The 20,118-nt window shown below is 38.3% G+C and overlaps 1 protein-coding gene across 1 annotated transcript; it reads left to right on the forward strand.

Annotated features, from left to right (window-relative positions):
• The first annotated feature begins 3,953 nt into the window (after positions 1-3,953).
• Positions 3,954-19,520, forward strand: LOC149782490 (uncharacterized). Its single transcript, XM_089933908.1, has 4 exons — positions 3,954-4,484; positions 10,099-10,342; positions 14,811-14,881; positions 16,336-19,520. Exons 1-4 carry the CDS (start codon positions 4,094-4,096, stop codon positions 19,146-19,148), a joined length of 3,519 nt encoding a protein of 1,172 aa, XP_089790034.1. The 5' UTR covers positions 3,954-4,093; the 3' UTR covers positions 19,149-19,520.
• Positions 19,521-20,118: the final 598 nt, after the last annotated feature.

Genomic DNA, 20,118 nt, shown 5'->3' on the forward strand with positions numbered 1-20,118 from the left:
AGTTGAAAATCGCACTCGACGACCTCTCAACAACCAAAGAAATCCTTGCACTTGTTAATTTTTAATGTATTCCAGCAACTTTGTAATGAAACAATTGAAGAAAACATTCCGTTTCAGAAGTCTGAAATGATTGCTTGCGTTATTTTGGTGATGTCACGTCCTGTACGATGCAGGCTTTGTCATTGTCCGTACCAACCTCAAGTGATCTGATTGCTTGGTTGAGAAATATTTAGGTTTTCAAAAACGTTCCTCAAAATATACAAACACCAACCTCTTGAAGCTTTTGGAGAAGAGGAAACTGGTGCGAATTTTCGAGTGTTATACTGCATAAAAGTTCAATGATTGTGCAACAAAGTCTATTTTAGGAGAACCACTGACGGTCATGTCAAACTAGCTTTATAAAGGAAGTTCGGTAGAAAAGTCATTGATTATTTCGACCATCTCGTGACGGAATTAAAAGTTTTGATGAACCGATTAAACCGTCCAAAACTGGGCACCACTGTGTATCCTGCATATCGGGTTATTTGAACATTATCCTCCCTTTCCGGTATCTACGTAAATCTACAATAAAATAAAAATATCTGTAGTATATCTTACTCAGTTTACATTCTCTGGGCCATCCTATCTGGCCTTTAGCGTGTCTTTTCTCGGGGAATAGGGTCTTGCTGGATAATATGATCTATTGTTTCCTTAGTCCCGATAAACTGAATGAAATCGACATTTCCTACAGAACGGAGATCTAACGGAGAGAGATACGAGGTCATGTTAGTGTTGACATTTCAAATCACCACTCACATTACCAGTCTCATATTTATGCAAATATTTTTTTTTATTAATTTGGAACAGAAGTCTCCAGACGATAACTTATCTAACTGCTTACTAATAATAAGTGGACCAGAAATTCCAAGACCGGGTCCGCTTTTTATAAAATTAGAAAAATACTTTCAAATGGTTGCAGATGGACAAAATTTGTTTTGTTAGGAAAACGTCCTCTGTCTTGTACTTTGCTAGGCTCCTGTAGCAACTATTTATAGATTTGTTACTTGAGCACGTGATCACCCATGAACCTAATCTAAAGCAACACATAATTGTATTATCGGAAGGCGAAGTAAAATTGCAGTGTTGCTGTTATATTTATTTGTATATTACAAAATTTAAAGTAAGCTATATACAGAAAAAGCAGAAGTGGTTTATTTATCTAAAAACAAAAGATAAATGACTCAACTGTATTCGGATAGGTTGATATGTAGAGAAAGATATAACAACATCTTACAAGGGATTCGAACTTGAGATCTCTGACATCAACATCGATTATTCTGCTAACCTGAATACTCAGTTAATCTTAATGACTTTTTATGACCATAATCATTATCACTGAGTTCGGAGTTCATTTTTGTAAATATCAAAATACATTGTCTCCTTGAAACTTACGTATTGTTTTTTTTTTAAATTGTCATCAAAAAATCGACCTTGATCACTGCATTTTATCTTGTATTTTGGTTAACAAATTGTGCGCTGAATTTTACATACACCATTTTGCTGATAGCAACTCTTTTTATATTGTTAATCAGTTTCCGTCTCATCTGTCAACAAAAGGTAGGGCATAAAGGAGCAACTCATAATCCGTACTCCTCAAATTGTGTCCCCTTTGGGTCCCCTGCCACATACTGTAAACTTAGTGGTAAAATGTCACCTGGACAAAACCTTACGCTTTGATACTTCATGACACTCAATTTAGATTTCATTTATTCTGATCTTTGCTATTGTGCTTCTTTGGTGTCGAATGAGAAACGATCACAGCCCTTTGGGCTAGAATGAAATAGATATGTTCGAAAAGCACCAAAGAGGACGCGATTGAAATATAGCTTAAAAAATGAAATCAAGCGAGATGTTGTTGTTGTTGTTGTGGGGTTTAACGCCATTTTTCAGCACACGATAGGCTATACATGGCGACCAGTATTAATGGTGGAGGAAGAACCCGGGAAAACACCGGAAAGAACCACCGACCCACGAGAAGCTACTGGCAAGCTTTCTCACATACCCACATTGGCTGAATCCTAGACTCGAACCGCCGCAGACAGAGGTGAGATGGCAGTGATCCGTAACGAAGAGCGCTTTAGACCACTCGGCCACTCGGGGCCCCTCAAGCGAGATGTAACACGTTTCTATTAAAGTCTGTGATGAGAATATTGAATGATGTCTCTCCAGATGCTGATGTATAATGCCGAATCCAAAAACTTGACATAGCCAATTTAGCAAGACAAGTAGACCATTATAGCTACAATTAACTTTGTATGAGTGTTAACATTAACGATGTGTGTGTGTGTGTGTGTGTGTGTGTGTGTGTGTGTGTGTGTGTGTGTGTGATTTGGATTTTTTACGTAGCTTTAACAATATTTCAACTGCTTCGCTACGATGTCTACAGCGTGATAGTTTATAGTGTTGTCTAGCACTGAAACATCCTGCCGCAGACATGTAGCATGATGTCCCACCCAGTCCCATTATCCTAACATCAGGTCGACCAGTTCTAACACTAGCCTCTTAATGCTGTCCTAACACTAACCTCTTAAGGCAGCTGTTAGTACCATTTTTTATAATCTTATCGTAACACTAACCTCTTAAAGTTAGTACCATTTTTATTATTTTAGGCATGACTCGGCCGGGGTTCGAACCCGCGACCTCTCACATCCGAGGTGGACACTCTAACCACTAGGCCACCGGAGCAGTTACAGGGAATAAATATCTACCCAATTTCTAACACACACACATGTATTATAAGAATTATAAATTGAAAATAAAATGTGGCGTCCATGCTTTTTCCGTCTTTACATTTTCTACTTTTATTTTTCCATCATAAATCTATAAAGTTATGGTGTGCAACGCCGGCGCTACCATATAGGCAAACTAGGCAGCCGCCTAGGGCGCTGATTTCGGGGGGGGGGGGGGGCGCATTTTTTATTTTTTTAAAATTGTTTATAAATTTGGAAATTGATATTTGCCCGGGGGGGGGGGGCGGCAGAATCTAACATTGCCTAGGGCGCCAGATAGTCTGGCCGGCCCTGATGGTGTGATACATACATGAGTTTGCAATTACAATTCACATACTATGTCAAAGAGGACGAGTTTTTTCTTTTTCTTTTTAAATATTCTTTTTTCCGTCGCTGTTTTGTCTCTTTTCACATCCTGCTCCCCACTGATTGCCTGACATATCTTGTTGTATTCGTACAGATTCGTAAGAGCACGTTGGACGAATGGGTTTTCACATGGGACAATTGCAAAATCCTACCTATAAGTAATCACATTTTCCGACAGGAATGTCGTTACCGCTTTCAAACACTGTGACCCTACTCGTGTTGAAATAGTTATAATGTTCCATAAAAACTCCTGACAAATATAATCTACTTTATCACAACAGCAGTTTCAATGCTGTATCGAACCAAAATGATAAACATAAGGGAGTGTAATAATTGAATGAGTCGTCAAACTTTATTGCACGAAACTTTTTAAAATCCCTCATATGTCAAAGACAGTATCCCAGGGGCATGGCAAAGTACACCAATCGGTTAACTCCAAACACATTTTCTTTCCTCTCTTCTTCCGCCTTCTGGGGCCAGTGGTAGGTGAACGAGGAGTACGAAATCTAATGAAAGTTTTAATGTGTCGTTTTGACTCAGTACTTCCGCAAAATTTATAGAGGCTCCTGAAGGGGTAATGGAAACGTGTAACACTGCCATTATCATTCCTGCTAAATAAATGTCAGAGTTCGTTGTGTGACTGAAAAACTTAAAGCTCAACATGGCGTGTTTTGACTTTGTATCGCTATGGCAGATCGAAAACGTTTTCCTATAACGTGTATATATCTAGATATATATATCTGATCAAGCTAGTATATTTGATAACTCCCCCAAAGACCCTTTCAGGTGTGTAAAACAGCCGCGTGATTGGCTGTTAAATATGGATACGAAGAGTTATGATGACTTACATTAATTTCATAAACATTTCGAAATTTTCGACGAAAAGGCTCGCCTTTTTAAAACTCATACACAACCATAACTTAAAAGCAAATAAGGAATAATACTACGCGTTCTTCACAATGTATTCATCATGTAAACGAAGAGGATTTAGTGCCACAGTACAAATTATTCTAATATTTGGATATACTGCTTATATCAGCGAAGCTATGATACCACTCAGCATACACCAGGAAAGACAATATAATTTTCCAAAAGGTTCTGACCATTTAGCTCCCAACTATCTCGCGGGGGATCATTTGAGGACTGGAATTGGACAGGATGAAGTCCGAGGTCAGAGACAGAAGACGGTGATTATGGATACTGGTCAGATAAACGTAACATTTTTATGTGACAGTGGACACATTCTGTCCATGAATGAAAATGGAGCTTTGGTACTACCTCAAAAAACACCAAGTCCATTTGAAATTTTGGTTAACAGCACTCTGATATCACCGGATGATATTGTTAATGGTAAGTATGATGATTGTTCAGGCCAGTCTTTTACTACATAGCTTGATTTCTTAAGGTCTTTACACGTGGTATTGTTATTACACCCTATCTTTGCATATTTCCTTATCTAAGAATTTATAAATATAACATTATATTTAACGGTATTCTAGCTTTGACTAACACAAAACACAAGCGGTATGCGCGTAATTTTTGCAAAGTATTCATATGTATATATCATCAGTACTTATCACATTCGGAAAAATAACAATGAAATGTGTTGTGATGTGATTTGGATTTTTAACGTAGCTTTAACAATTTTCAGTGATATCGCTACGATGTCTGCAGTGTGGCAGTTTATATGTAGCATGATGTCCCACCCAGTCACATTATTCTGACATCGGACCAACCAGTCCTAACACTAACCTCTTAATACTGAGCGCCTAGCGAGGCAGCTGTTAGTACCATTTTTGTAAGTCTTTGGTTTGACTCAGTCCGGGATCGAACCCACGACCTCCCGCATCCGAGGCGGACGCTTTAACCACTAGGCCACCGGAGCGGTGATAACAATGAAAATATTTATTTTAATTGTTAGATTTTTCTTAATGAAAAATTATGTTCTTTGTTTCTACCAAAAGAAAAATAGAAAATTATAACAATATCGGAATAATCAATACAGCAAACGAATATTAATCGTTACAGCAATAGCACCAACAGTAGCATGAGGAACAATGCGGAACAAAACAACAATATCAAAAATAATAGTAGCAGTTGTATTTTATCATTATTTAGTATTATCATTTTGATCCTTATTTCACCCTTTCGATCGTAATAATAATAATAATAATAATAATAATAATAAATTACATAAATAGGTAAGATTTTTGGATTTTGTTTCACAAAAATGCATTTTTGAAAAATCTTCCTCAAAATGCGATTTTTCAATCTCTGTCTTGTCACTTGGTTCGGAAGCATTACTGTTACGACACAGATTTTCGCAGGTATTATTTCAGGGTTAAAATATATTTATATCCAATGCATTTCAATTCAGTGCATTAGTCTTTTAATGTATCTCTGATAAAAATGTATGATTTTCGTGAAATTTGAGAAATTTCTAATGTATTTTTCAGGGATAAGAAAAATCTAAGTGTAGAGAATGAAAAATATAATAATTATTTGTTTTTTATTTTTATTTTATATCAACCACTAACTAAATTATAAAAATGTCAGAAATAAAATTAGTAAGATACACAGGTGTCTTAATTTGACAGAAAAATCTGAGAAATTAGGCAAACCTGGAGCATGAACAATATATTTCCTTCCAAAATTGTGGTACATAAATGGGGGGTGGGTGGCAAAATATAAATTACAAGATACTAGGAATATTTGATTTTATGTTGTGTTTTTCTTTGCGCCGCTCATGAACAAGCGTCCTACAGTGTATATAGCTGTGATTTTGTATACAACCTGAGGCAGTCATAAAAATCTATCAGATTATAGACCTCGTCAATAGCGAAACAGATAAAACCAATCACTTCCGCATATGAAAAAAAAAAAAAAAAACATAAGGAAAGGATTATAATTCCTTAAAAGGTTCTTCATGCAAGCATCGCTTTAGAGTATAAAAAAGGACCCCAATAATTTTCTCCTAGGACTTCTTCTCATGTACGTCCTACTCTGGCCTAGGGCTGCTGAGTGGTCTTAGTCCGCGTCAGATCGAGGTTCGGCTCAACCAACGTGGGGATGTGAGAAGGCGTGCCAGTAATTTCCCATGGGTTGGTCGTTCTTTCTCAATGTCTTCTTTGGTTCTCCTCCACCAAATCTATTGGCCACCACGAATAACTATCATGTATTGGACAATGACATTAAAGCCTCAATGCCGACGTTTGTTATTTATATCTCTACTCTTCCACTCTAACTAAATTTTGCAGGGAAGTAAATGATTTGTTGTTGTGTTTTTTTTTCTTCTTCTTCAAAGCAAAACTATCTGACATAACAAGTTTTTGTTTTCTTCAAATAATCAAAACGCTATGTTTAAACAACATTCAGATATTCCGTTTGGAATTAAGAGGTGCCACCTATTAATTCAGTAGCCGAATTCGCTCGTAATTCCGTTCTTTTTCGGGAGTGCTCCAAAAGTAGTGACGTCATACATTCGACGAACTTTGCTAGTGACTAATCTAATAACGAAAACCGCACAGCGGACAAATTTATTCGAGAGGGAAGGAAGAGAGGGTGGCCCGTTTTTCTAAGCTGATTTGAGAAGATCAAAGTTAAACAATAAGTTTGTACACATTTCAAAAACAATATTCTTGACCTTTTTCCTTAATTTCGTATATTTATATTTTTAACATTGTAATCCAGAATAACAATTCATTAGGATCACCTACCCATTCTATCGTATCCGAGGTAGGGTAGTGTTCGCTACTTCTGTTTGCAACGGTGAATTTATCAAATCTTGTGTTCCAACTTTGACTGAAATCGGCTCTCCCACGGATGTCGCCGATCAACATCAGATTAATTCGTACGAATGTGAAACATAGTTCGAGGGAGAAATTATACGGCTCACTTCGTGATAAATCGTATATATTACCTCGTTTTAAAAGAACCCGACCATATTTAGAACCAAGATCATTCACTATCATTCAGATGATCTGGCATATATGACATTATTTTGCACGTAATGACGGCATTTGGGTTTTAAACGCAGTCAAACCAAAAAACAAACGCATACCCTCCAAATGTTTAAGATCATTTTGCAGAGTGCAAATTACAATTCGTGATTTCGTCTGCGTTCATGCCAAACCAACCTGATATGTTTGCCACCCATAGTCACGCTCAGAATGCACGACTTCCTACTCGAATCTTCATCGTGTCCAGAAGTGTTTTGCACACTATATATCTACGGTCCATTAACTACCTAAACATTACACACATTGTATTTTGTACATTAAATATGTTGGGTTCATTCACTATCGACACATTGCAGTTATTGACTGATTAAACAGGAACTTGTAAGCGAATTATTTTGCTTGCATTGTAACGGTTATCAAAAACGGAGCCAGATGATTCCATCAATAAATAATACGTGCCATCTTTTAACAAAGCCAAAAGTTTTATATTGAGTGTAGAACGCGATAAAACGAGACAAAGGAACCACACACAAGCTTTCTCTCGACCTCTGTCGCGCACTCACACGCACGCACAAGCCAACGTAAGTATTCACACACAGGATGTGAAATATGCGGTTTAATAAGAAAAACATGAAATGGTATTGATTCAAACAGACAGACAGACAGACTGGGACTGGAAGGCATATAACTCAGCGAGCAAACTTCTGTTGTTAAACTCTTGGTACGATACGGAAAACAGATGTGACAGTGATAGTGTCCATCGATGCCTTCCCTGCCTGATGTCTGGCACATGTTTCAACGATGTACATCCGGAAATTAAATCTGATACATCGGCAGCACCCTGGCTATAAAGTGCTAAGTAAAAGTTAAGTGATAAAAATGTAAAGATACAACAAGACTTGCTTCTGTTTGTTGAAAGATAAACCCTGTTTTTGACTAAACCAAATATATAATCGTGTAAGACAAAATAAAAGTGGAACATGTCATCATTTTTAAAACGGTATATACAAATAGGTATAAATATTAAATTCTTTAATATACAAGATGAAGTTTTTGTGTCAGCCGCATTTTTTTAAAGAAGTCCAAAATGATGAATTATGAAAACTTCTTAATCGATTTGACATTTTTAAATAAAAAAAAAACATTTAAAATTGAGCAACACGTACAAATTTTATTCACGAGGTTGAGGGAAGCAGAAACACTCGACATGAATACGTTCTACTGTTTATTGAGACCTGCACTAATTGATGTAGAAGTTTCACGAAATGGATACAAGTCGATACATTCGACATGAGTACGTTCTACTATCTCTTGCGACCTGCACTAATAGATGTAGAAGTCTCACGAAGTGGGTACAAGTCGATACACTCGACATGAATACGTTCTACTGTCTCTTGTGACCTGCACTAATAGACGTAGAAGTCTCACGAAGTGGGTACAAGTCGATACACTCGACATGAATACGTTCTACTGTCTCTTGTGACCTGCACTAATAGACGTAGAAGTCTCACGAAGTGGGTACAAGTCGATACACTCGACATGAATACGTTCTACTGTCTCTTGTGACCTGCACTAACAGATGCAGAAGTCTCACGAAGTGGATACAAGTCGATACACTCAAAATGATTACGTTCCAGTCTGTTGGGTCCAACGCTAACAGACATAGAACTCTCACGGGTGGGATGGATGAAGTTGATACATTGGATAGGCATATCTTCCACTGACTGTTGGGACCTGCACTCACGGGTGCAGAAACATAAATACATCGAAAGGTCAAAGCAAAATAAACTGTGCTCAATCGTCCTTGAACGAACAAATAAATAGTAAAGCAAGTAAGAAGACAAAACTCCTTGATAATTTAATAAAAATCGGCTCTACATCACTCGTGAATTAAAGCAAGTTTGCCAACATTTGAAGTGAAGCTAAATAAGAAGTTCTAAACTGCCCTACTGTCCGTAACGTTCTAATATCCGGGTAACAGCTCTGTTTTCAGTAGGTAAAACAAATTCAGTATAATCGGCCCCAATCAATAATCACGTTAAAACACTCAACCGAGAACTGTGTAATGTTTAATATAGCCTTTGAAATAAAACACTATTCATTTACGTTTCTTTTTACATATATAACTTTAGAGGTTAATAAAACTCCATTTTATAAATATTGTATTAATTAATTAACTTAGATGAAACTTGTCATTAATGACTCAGTAAAAGTCATCATCAAACTGACAAATTAAATTTCTAAATAACCAGGATAACAACGTCAACGTCAACCAGGATAGCAACGTCAACTATAAAATTATCAATACACGTTTCTGACATAAACGAGCCACCTGCAGTAATAAATCTTTGTCGAGACCTTTCTGAAGTAAAGTCCTCGGTTGACGAATTTTACCTGGATTGTTGATCACCTGGCACATTTTCCTCTAGGGCTACCAAAGGTTTCCATATTTAAAAAAGCACACTGAGTTCAAAGCAGCAAATAAATCACACATATAGATATTGTCATAAAACCTGATTTGTTTTGTTCCTGTTGGTGCATGTAATATTTTCTTGAGATCCAAAGCATTTATTTCAATTACAAAACACGGTCTCAAATCAACAGTAAATCTGTAACACGGTCTCAAATCAATAGTAAATCTGTAACACGGTCTCAAATCAATAGTAAATCTGTCAACATAGTACAAAATATGGCTTCCGATGATATGTAGTCGAGAAGCCGCTGAACCATTTTTGCACAAGTCGTTGATTTTGTGAGATTTTTTTCTTCCAAAAAGAGTACAGCATCTGACATAATGAGTGAAGTATCCTTTAATGCACATATTGTATAAAAATCGTCAGTTAACCTCATTCTTCTTTAAAATACTGGTATAATGCTTGGTTTCTTTGCATTTAATACTTTTCCGTTCTTTGTCTTTGCGTTTGTATCTTCTTTTCTTTACTGTACGCTCAGAATATACAATGTACTTTCAAACATTATCGTTGCGGTCTTTTTATCCTTTTCAGTCACAATTAAATCCACAGGAAGAAAAGCATTGCGAGGATTTTTCCTACAAATTTTGTCTCCGTCGTCTTCCTCTGAAAATGGATCCCTTATTCCGCAAAGTGGATTCTTACCCGGAGAGCAGACGACTGATGTTAGCTGTGTCAGTGCAGGAGACAGTGTCCTCAGCGCTGATGAATCCTTGAAGGAAACTATATCTTTTCTCTGGAAAGCTCCCAGTTTTATATCCGGACCTTTGCAAATTAGGTAATGTAACACATTTTGTAGCTGCAGATTATGGTGAATGTGCTGCTTTCAAAAGACCTTACTAGTCTGATTATCTGTAAACAACATAGACCCAGATCTGTCGTCAGATAATGTGCCAGCTAATTATAATCTACTCTCTTCGCATTTTGGGACAGCTTCGATGGCCTAGTAGCTAGAGCGTCCGCCTCGGGTACGGGAGGTGGCGGGTTCGAACCCCAGCCGAGTCATACTTATAAAAATGGTACTAACAGCTGCTCGCTAGGCGCTCACCATTAAGAGATTAGTGTTGGGACTGGTCGGTCTGGGGTCAGGATAATGTGACTGGGTGGGATATGATGCGACATATCTGACACATGATGCCCCAATGCTAGACATCACTATAAACTGCGACACTGACTGATAAATTGTTAAAGCTACGTTAAAAATCCAAATCACACACACACACACACACTCACTGCGCATCTTGGGTGCTACTCTCGTTCACCCAGACGTTGCCGTGGCTTCGGAAGATATCTGCCATACGATGGTCAGGTCATATGATTCCTTCGTCTGTGTTACAGATAAAAGGAGCATCGGTCCAACTCTACAACCAAAAACTTAAAAGACATTACTCCTTAACAACATGAATCAGGACCAATTTTCTGCAGTCATGTATTCCGTCATTTCGTCTCATCGCCAATCAAGGCTTTTACAAGGTTACAAGGAAAACTTTATGAATTTTGTTTACTAGACCATCGTTTGGCGGAGTTTTCACAGAGCCGTGCTAAAAGTCCGAATGAAGGAGATTAATATGAGAGCGCGTTATTTAAGACATAAATAATATCGATCAGATGTTGTTGTTATTGTGTTTAACGCCATTTTTCAGCACAAGATAGGCTATACGTGGCGGCCAGTATAAATGGTGGAGGAATAACCCATGAAAACCGCTATAAGAACCACCGACCCACGAGAAGCTACTGGCAACTGAATATGCTCAAGCGCTTCCTTCAATGACAACCAAAAATAAAAAATAAAATAAAAAAAAGCTCGAAATACTACAATAGCCGTCATTTCACATGATACTTTGTTCACCAAATTATTTCATGTGCATGTCACCCACCTTCATAGTGTTCCTTTCGGGCGACTGAAATGACTTAATTTTGGCCAGAACATTTCCATGTTTCTTTTTTTTAAATCAAGAGAGACGATTCTAATTTGCCCAACGTACTTTAGCCTGTGGCTGAGTTCTTGGCCAATTATTCGTGATTTCCCATGTTTTACGCTACATCACTCCATCGAAGTATATCCATGCATGATCCTCGCAGCTCATATGTTCTATAATATATCGCCGAAGAAAGGGTATTTTGATCCCTGGGTTATCTAAACCTAACTGCATCGTCGCCTCACATTAGTACACAAGCACGTTGACTGTATCCTACCTAACTTCTCTCATCGCAATATTAAGTTGACTCGTTAACTGAGGCTAATTGAACCAGACTGTGTGTGGTAGGCCGACAAGTCAGCCCCTCACCCCTGATGATATTGATTGACGGTTTAGGGGTTAATATTGCCTATTCATTAGAACCTACAAAAATCTGCAGCTAAATTTGGTATACATTTTAAACACTTACTGGTATTTCGCGCGGCTGTGGAACTAGTCGTCTGAAGGGTACTTTTGATGACATGTACATTATATTTCCGGAGTAAACGCTTTGTCTGATGTCTTGAAAATCCACGTGGAACAGCACAACTCTCTATCCTGTAGCCATTTGGAATTTCACGCTAGACATGGCTGTTACCAATTACCGGCATGTGTCTACAGTGTATGCAGGTTTGTTCAAAAAAGATCTGCACACAGCAAAATTTGCACATTGTAATGAACAGGTGACATCACACCCACATATATTTCATCAGTATCAACACCGATTTGTGGAGTTGATTCATCGGGCAATATGTGTGACAGCTAAAACACGCTTCATTCATGCGTGTTCAGTATATTGTGACGTCTACGACGTGAAACCCTGTAACATCGTCAGCCTTGTCCTCCATCATGACAAGTAAGTAATTCAATACTTTTTGCATTTCATGCCTGAAAGTTTTACCTATATTGTTCAATTCTAATGTGCTTTATTTTTGGCAGCTATTTATCTAGCTTCGTGGCCCACAAAGGTGAAAGTTCTTTTTTCCTGCCCTATTCTGCTTCGCTGCTAGACTGGTCTTCCACTTTGTATCGATATGCCCTTATCTTTGCGACAATGACATGCAAACGTGCACAGACGCAAAGGACTAGTAAATCAAATTCATATTTATTAAAACATTCAAATACACCAATGAATTCACCATTTTGCATAAATTTCTAAAAGGTTTGGTGGTTTACATTTATTTTCTTAAAATCCTAATTAAATCGATGGGTTTGCAAAGATATTTAAAGAATGTATTGGACAGGCTGATGTTTGACGACACATGAATACGTGATTTGCGATTTGGAATAAAGTAAAGTAAACTTCTCAGAAAAACACCACAGCGGTCAGCCCGATTGGGTATGTCAAAATTCGAACCCTCATCAGTCTGGTTCCCAATGCAGCACTCAACAAGAAGACAAATAGTCTGGCATATTAGCTGTTAAACGAAGGAATAAATTTGAATGAATACACAAATAGGGCTGATAAAACATGGTAATAACTTTAGATAGGCATTTAGTAGTGCTGCATCATAAAAAGGTCTGAAGAGACCCATGATAACACTATCTGAAGAGAACCATGATAACACTTCTGATGAGAACCATGATAACACTGTCTGAAAGGCCAAGCAAACTTCAATCAGCTCACTAAAATAGACAAGGTGGGACTGGCGGCTTAGCAGCCCACGTGAAGTCGTGTTGACATATTAAGTTTTTGGGGAAAATTCCGAAACACACACACATACACACACACACACCTTACGAAATATCTCAGTATCCCGGTGGGTCAGTCCGACTAAAATAGGTACAGAAAAATGAGTCTTTAAGGACCAAAGTACTTTTACAGAATTGAGTCGTTAATATTGGTGGAGGAGTTCAAAAATAAATTCCGTCTACTTATTATTGTTTTGATACAATGCGTGAAATTTGAATACTGTTCGCTGAATCCTCTGATGTAATTCTTTGGAAGGAATCAAAACAAGAAAGAGTTATTGAAGTAACTAAAACATGAACGACTGATAGAAGTAATTAAAACATGCAAGAGTGATAGAAGGAATTAAAACACGAAAGGGTAATAGGATGAATTAAACAAGAAAGAGTGATAGTAGTAATTAAACATAAAAGAGTGATAGAGGTAATTATACATGAAAGAGTGAGAAGTAATTATGCGTGAAAGAATGATAGAATTAATTATACACGAAAGAGTGATAGAAGTAATTATACATGAAAAAATGATAGAAGTAATTATGCATGAAAGAGTAAATGAAAGAATTAAAACATGAAAGAGTGACAGAAGTATTGGTGAACGTCACATTAATACTGTATGTAGAATATGATACTGTTGTGAACTGTTTTAGACGTCCTTTAAATGTAACGGTATACTTCAAAATGCACACACTTCCACTTCCAACCAGACCTCGAAATTATAATTTACCTTGATATTTTAGGTATACGTGTTTAGTAATTTGAGATAGAAATAATTTTTTGTATTAGGTGTTTTGGGTGTGTTTTGTAGTGCATGGCAAGAAGTACCAAGAAAGGTTTACTGGCGAATTATACAAATGCGAAACAAGAAAATTCTTTGAGTGTGAAATTAGATATTCGTGATGTGTAGTCATTGGGTGATTAGAAGTATATCACTCCCCGTAACCATTGTCCGCCATATTTGGGTTATGTTCCCGGAACAAATGTATGGAATAAACCAAGTCTCTGAAAAAGTCACTGATTGTAAAATGCGTAATTATGCTAAGAGTGTATTAACTATTCTACGGTACATACGCTATTAGCCTACGTTTATGATAATGGCTGTTCCTGATCAGCAAATGACCTCACGATACACATTACCAGTGCAAGGAGAACATATTATTTTCCTTTTGATAACAAGGTGTTATTGGCATTGGTCAACACAAAAACGCATACATAAATACATACATACATACATGTGTGCTGCACATATCACCTTGAGATTTCTTCTATTATTATGCTTTGTTCAATAACTGAATGTAATCTCTTAAAAAGAGGAAATAAATAAAGTCATTAATTCATTCATTCGTACGTGTGTGCGTGCGTACATGCATGCATGCATGCATGCATGCATAAATACATACATACATACATACATACATACATACATACGTATATACATACATACATACATACATACATACATACATACATACATACCATGCATACATACATACATACATACATACATACATACATACATACATACATACATACATACTTCGATATTTGCTTACCAATTTAAATGACTGAGCGACTGATTGGATATATTTTATTTTTCTACAGGGGATCTATCTTAGAGGATGAAAATACCTACTGGGACAAGGTTCTGTCTGAGCCTATCAACGTAATTAGAGGTGAGTCTTGCTATGTACAAGCATTCACAGACAAACGAACGAACGGATAAACTAATAAAAAGCAGTTTTCCTAATATGCCATACAAAGTACTGACCAGAAGCCTCTGTCTCTTTTTGTTGTCTTTCAAGTTATTGACGAAAAATTTCTGAAATGTTGTTTTGTTTTCAAGGAATGTACATGTCTTATTTATTACATGTTGTATGTGGAAGACATGTTTTATATAATCTCCAACCAAATAAATAGCGTAAATGTACCGTATAATTACTGCAATTACAGACTTATGTGACGTCACACGGTCAGTTTGTTCTAAATGGCTACAGGAAGTACGCAGTTGAAACTCATGATTACCAGAGTACTTCCATTTAGAAGATGACTTTGAAAATAGTTGATTATCAGATCTGTGTTGACGCTACAGGCTGATACTAATTTAAAATTAGATGTATTTTTTGTCATCTCTTGGAATTTATTAGGGACAGGATAGAAAGCAAGGACCGGAAACTCTAGAGAACTGCCAGATATCACCCATCTTAATTTGATATGTAAATGACGTTCCCTGTTGTCCGTTGAGCAGTTTGACGAAACACATAGCAGGGGTGCATTTACTAATCTCCAGACTCCATCCATCTACCCACAGCTCTCAAACAAGCGCTGTTTATTTACCATTCCAGTGGGTACCAAATGAAATGTCAATGTTCCCCTCCATGCTGATGTATTTCATTTTGGTTTCTAGGGATTGTTGTTGTTATTATTGTTTTTGTTTCGTTGGGGGCGGGTTGGGGGTGGGGTAATTTTATGATAGACAACGAAAATAATAGTACCAATCAAATGATCTTCTATGCTACCCTTAAGTGTACCTTCATCTTCAGTTTCAAAGTATCAAAATGTGTAAATGAAATAAATTGCTGCGGTAACATTAGTGGCCATGAGTTTTTCATGTGCTATGTGTGTGGAACAAAATCAATTTTATTAACGTATCTTGCATGCAAATTTAGTGAAGTGTCTTATAGTAAGCCATGGTGTAGAATTTCTCTGTAAATTAAGACTTTGTCTTTTGTCTCTCATATTTTCCAAAAATTGTGCTTAAATGTTAAATTAAATTCACCAATGCATTCTAACGTGTTTTGCCAATAACAGGATACCTTTATATCAGATGTTACTGGTGCAATATAGGAATAGTGTGGTTTACAAACTATGTAACATAAATAAAACCTTCTCAAGAACTCCTCCTTATGATCCCAACAGTGCTTTTTCATAACAATAGGAAAGTCGTCATGGACTAGGTGAAGAGTTTACGGTTCCTCTGTATTTATCAAAATAAAATTAAACCTACACCAAGGATGTAATAAAAAAAAAATTATCGCAGCTCTCTTCTTTTGTTATCATCATAATCATAATTTTCTTCATCATCATCATCATCTTATTATTATTATTATTATTATTATTATTATTATAGATTCTAAGCAAGAGGACAAATTACAAAATACAGTTCAAGCTACTCAAGTCGACACATTAAATAGCAGTCAAGCTAAAACAATCCCACCTTCATCTGTAGCATCGAGTCCAATCAACAATGACCGTACATTTTATCAAGGCCTTCCCACAGTCAATACCAGCAAAATAATTGACTCCGTTGGTCCTCTTGGGAATTATGTAACCCCTCCAGAATCCTCAGAGTTTCTGGCTACCGCTCTAAAAAGTATGATGGGTTCTGCTGGAGGAGGCGGGCTTGGCACTATGCTGAAGGTTGCAAGTTCATTAGGTGGACTTCGGACGCTTCTGGGAAAAACTAGCAGTATAGGAGGCGGTCTTCCATTGGGGGGTTTAGGTGGCTTAGGTGCAGCCAGTTCTTTGGGTGGTCGCAGTCCACCAGGAGGAGGGGGAGGTAGTGGTCTTTTAGGCAATGTAGGAAATGCTCTCGGTAGTGGTTTAGGTAAGATGGCAGTTTCAGGTCTAGTTGACCAACTAGCTCCGCTTGGCAGTTCTAAACCAGAATTCCCTTCGGGCACTGATGGAAAGTCCTTGGCAGACCTTATGGGAGTAGATCTTGCATCATCAATGGCTAAAACTGGCGTTAATAGCATTCCTGATTTAGCTCTAGTTGAGAAAGTTCAACCTGCACCAAAAGCTAAGCCTTCAGGCGGCTTGTCATCGATGGCCGGGCTTTTAGGAGGTGGAGGAGGAAGTATGCTTACGAGTTTATTAGGTGGTGGTGGTGGAAGCCCTTTAGGTGCACTTCTAGGTGGAGGCGGCGGGGGTAGTCCATTATTGAGCCTTTTAGGAGGTGGGAAAGGTGGTGGTGGAGGAAATCCTTTAAGCAGTCTGCTTGGTGGTGGTGGTGGTGGGGCAGGTGCCAATCCCATGGCTGGCCTACTAGGTGGAGGTCAACCCCAGGGGCTTGGGCTAGGAGGTCTTGGGACCGCAGGAGGTGGGGGTCTTTCCGGTATGGGAGGGATGGGTGGTCTAAGCGGCCAAAACAGTTTGCTGGGTTTACAGAGCAGTCAACTCGCTCTGCAACAACAAGTGCAATTACTTCAACAGCATGTGGCCTTGCAGAACGCCCTCCTCGCTCAGACTAATCCTTTTCTAGCTCAGTCTCTGGGATTGCAGGGCTTGCAAACTCCCCAGTTAGGGTTACAAACTCCCCAGTTAGGGTTACAAAATCCCCAGTTAGGGCTACAAAATCCCCAGTTAGGGCTACAAAATCCCCAGTTAGCATTTCAAAATCAGCTAGGTTTACAAACCCCGCTACTTGGCGCACAAAACCCCTATGGATTGCAAACTTCTCAGTTTGGTATGCAGAACCCTCAGTTTGGTCTAGGCATGCAGGGACAAGCAAATCCTTTACTTGGGCAAAGTCAATTTGGAATGGGTGGTTCACAATTAAGTAATTTTCCGCAACAGAATCAACTTGGTCAATTCATGCCCGGTCAGGGAATGGGTCCTACGGGCCAGCAACTGAATAGCCAGTGGAATAACCAATTTGGGGGAAATCAAGTTGGTCAACAATATCCTCCCATGAATCAACAATGGTCAGGAAACTCCATGCCAAACGAAAATAACAACCCCAAAAACATGGGCAATAACTTTGGAAATCAAAACGGCGATTGGGGTAACGGTTTTAGCAATCCCAATAATAACAATGGCAATAACTTTGGAAATTCGAACGGCAACATGGGAAATGGATTCGGAAACTCGAATAACAACTTTGACTCTGGCTTCGTAAATCCCAATAACAATAATTTTGATAATTCTAATCAAAATGCTGGGAACAAATTTGGCAATCCAAACGGCAATAATAACGGTTTAGTACGTCCGAATAATAACTTTGGTAACAGCAACGGAAACGGTTTTGGAACCTCTAATAATTTTGAAACCCCAAAGAATAATCAAAACAACAACAATTTCGGTAGCACATCTGGGTCCCAAAATGCTGGCAACAATAAGCCTGCCCAGCAATCTCAAAACAACTTTGGTTCCTCAAATGGACAAGGCAGTAATTCTTGGCAAACATCCAACAACAATAATGCTGGAAATGGGTTCGGACAGAGCGGTAATGGTGGTTTAGGACCTGGCCAGAAAACTAACGTTCGAGGTACACAAGGTAACAGTGGAAGCCAACCAGGAAAAAGTAATAGTGGCTCTCTTGGATCAGGCGGTGGTGCGCTGTTTGGAGGAATGAGTAGCGGGGGAGGTGGTAGTTCAATAGGACAGAGTAGCGGTGGAGCAGGAGGCGGGTCGCCTTCTGACATGTTTGGAGGACTACTTGGTAGTTTCATGCCTAGCGGTGGCGGAGGTAGCAGCGGTGGGGGCGGCGGCGCTGGTATTGGTGCTGGTTTATTTGGTCAAGGTGCCGGTGGACTGGGAGGATTGGGTGGTCTAGGTGGACCTGGTGGTGGAGCAGGTGGTTTAGGAGGAATGCTTAGCGGCCTCATGTCCGGAGGAGGCGGAGGAGGTGGTATGGGTGGTTTGCTAAGTGGACTCATGTCTGGAGGAGGAGGTGGTGCTGGAGGTTTGGGTAGTCTACTGGGGTCCGTATCGCCTGATCAGTTGAGTTCCGTGACTAGTTTGTTGAGTGGACCTCAGGGCGATGCATTACAGAAATCGGTGTTTGATTTACTAAATGGAGACAATGGTGCTAACATTCAAAAGGCAATGAACGGTTTAATGTCTGGCGACATGTCCGCAATTGGAAACCTACAGTCGATGTTAGGCGGAAGTGCAGGTGACTCCATTCGAAACATTGTTAAAAGCTCTTTGAAACCTTAACTGCGAGAACAACAAACTCCATGTACCAACAATAGCGAGGACTACAAAACTTACTATATTGCTAATATATACTTTTAACAGTACTGTTGGACTTATGTGAAGACGAAAAAACAGAAGCTCATTTTTATACAACAGAAGTATAAGTTACTTCCAGTCAGTATACTCGTAGAGAAAACCTACTTATGCATACACGATGAAATTTACACAGATTTAGCTGCATTACATTTCAAGATCTTTGTTTGTGTTTTTTAAAAAGTATTTTACGGTTGTGAAGTAGATTCTTTAAATAATTAATTGTGTAGTTTTTAAAAAGACGGGAGTTTAACCTGCGTATATATTGCAATAAAGAAAATTACTATCCTCTCCCTTTCACAGTATAGTTATGAGCTATTTCTACTGTTTACCGGACCCTGGGTGGCTGAAAGGTCCAAGACACTCGATTTAAAAGATTACAAACATCTCATCTATGTCTGCGTGGGTTCGAGTCTCAGGCACGGCCATTGTGGATACGTGAAAAAGCTTGCCAGTAGCTTCCCGTTGGTCGGTGGTTATTCCCGGGAATTTTCGGGGTTTTTCCTCCACCAGATATACTGGCCGCTAAGAAAAAGCGTTAAAATCCAAACAACAACGACACTGTTTGTCATGTTGTAGGGTTGTACCTAATTTTCCAGTGAGATCATAATTCAGATTATTTATGGAAACCCTTCTTTTCATCAACGAATATATGTGTAATAGATCTTCAAGAAAGTAATTATAGAAAACCCAATAACTAATCGTTGATCCACGTCGTTCCACGCCGATCCTATATCTACCGTCCATCTATTTGATTGGGTGTAGCTAAAAGTAACTGAACCAATTATACATTGGTCTAGGAAGATAATTGAGAATAATTAATTATATATATATATATATAAACACCTCCACAGAGGAAGAAATATGTTTCAAGTAGGTTGCTCGGATTTATACTTTT

Source organism: Sinohyriopsis cumingii, chromosome 15 (genome assembly GCF_028554795.1).
Source record: "Sinohyriopsis cumingii isolate HCF-2022 chromosome 15, ASM2855479v2, whole genome shotgun sequence".
NCBI lineage: Eukaryota > Metazoa > Mollusca > Bivalvia > Unionida > Unionidae > Sinohyriopsis > Sinohyriopsis cumingii.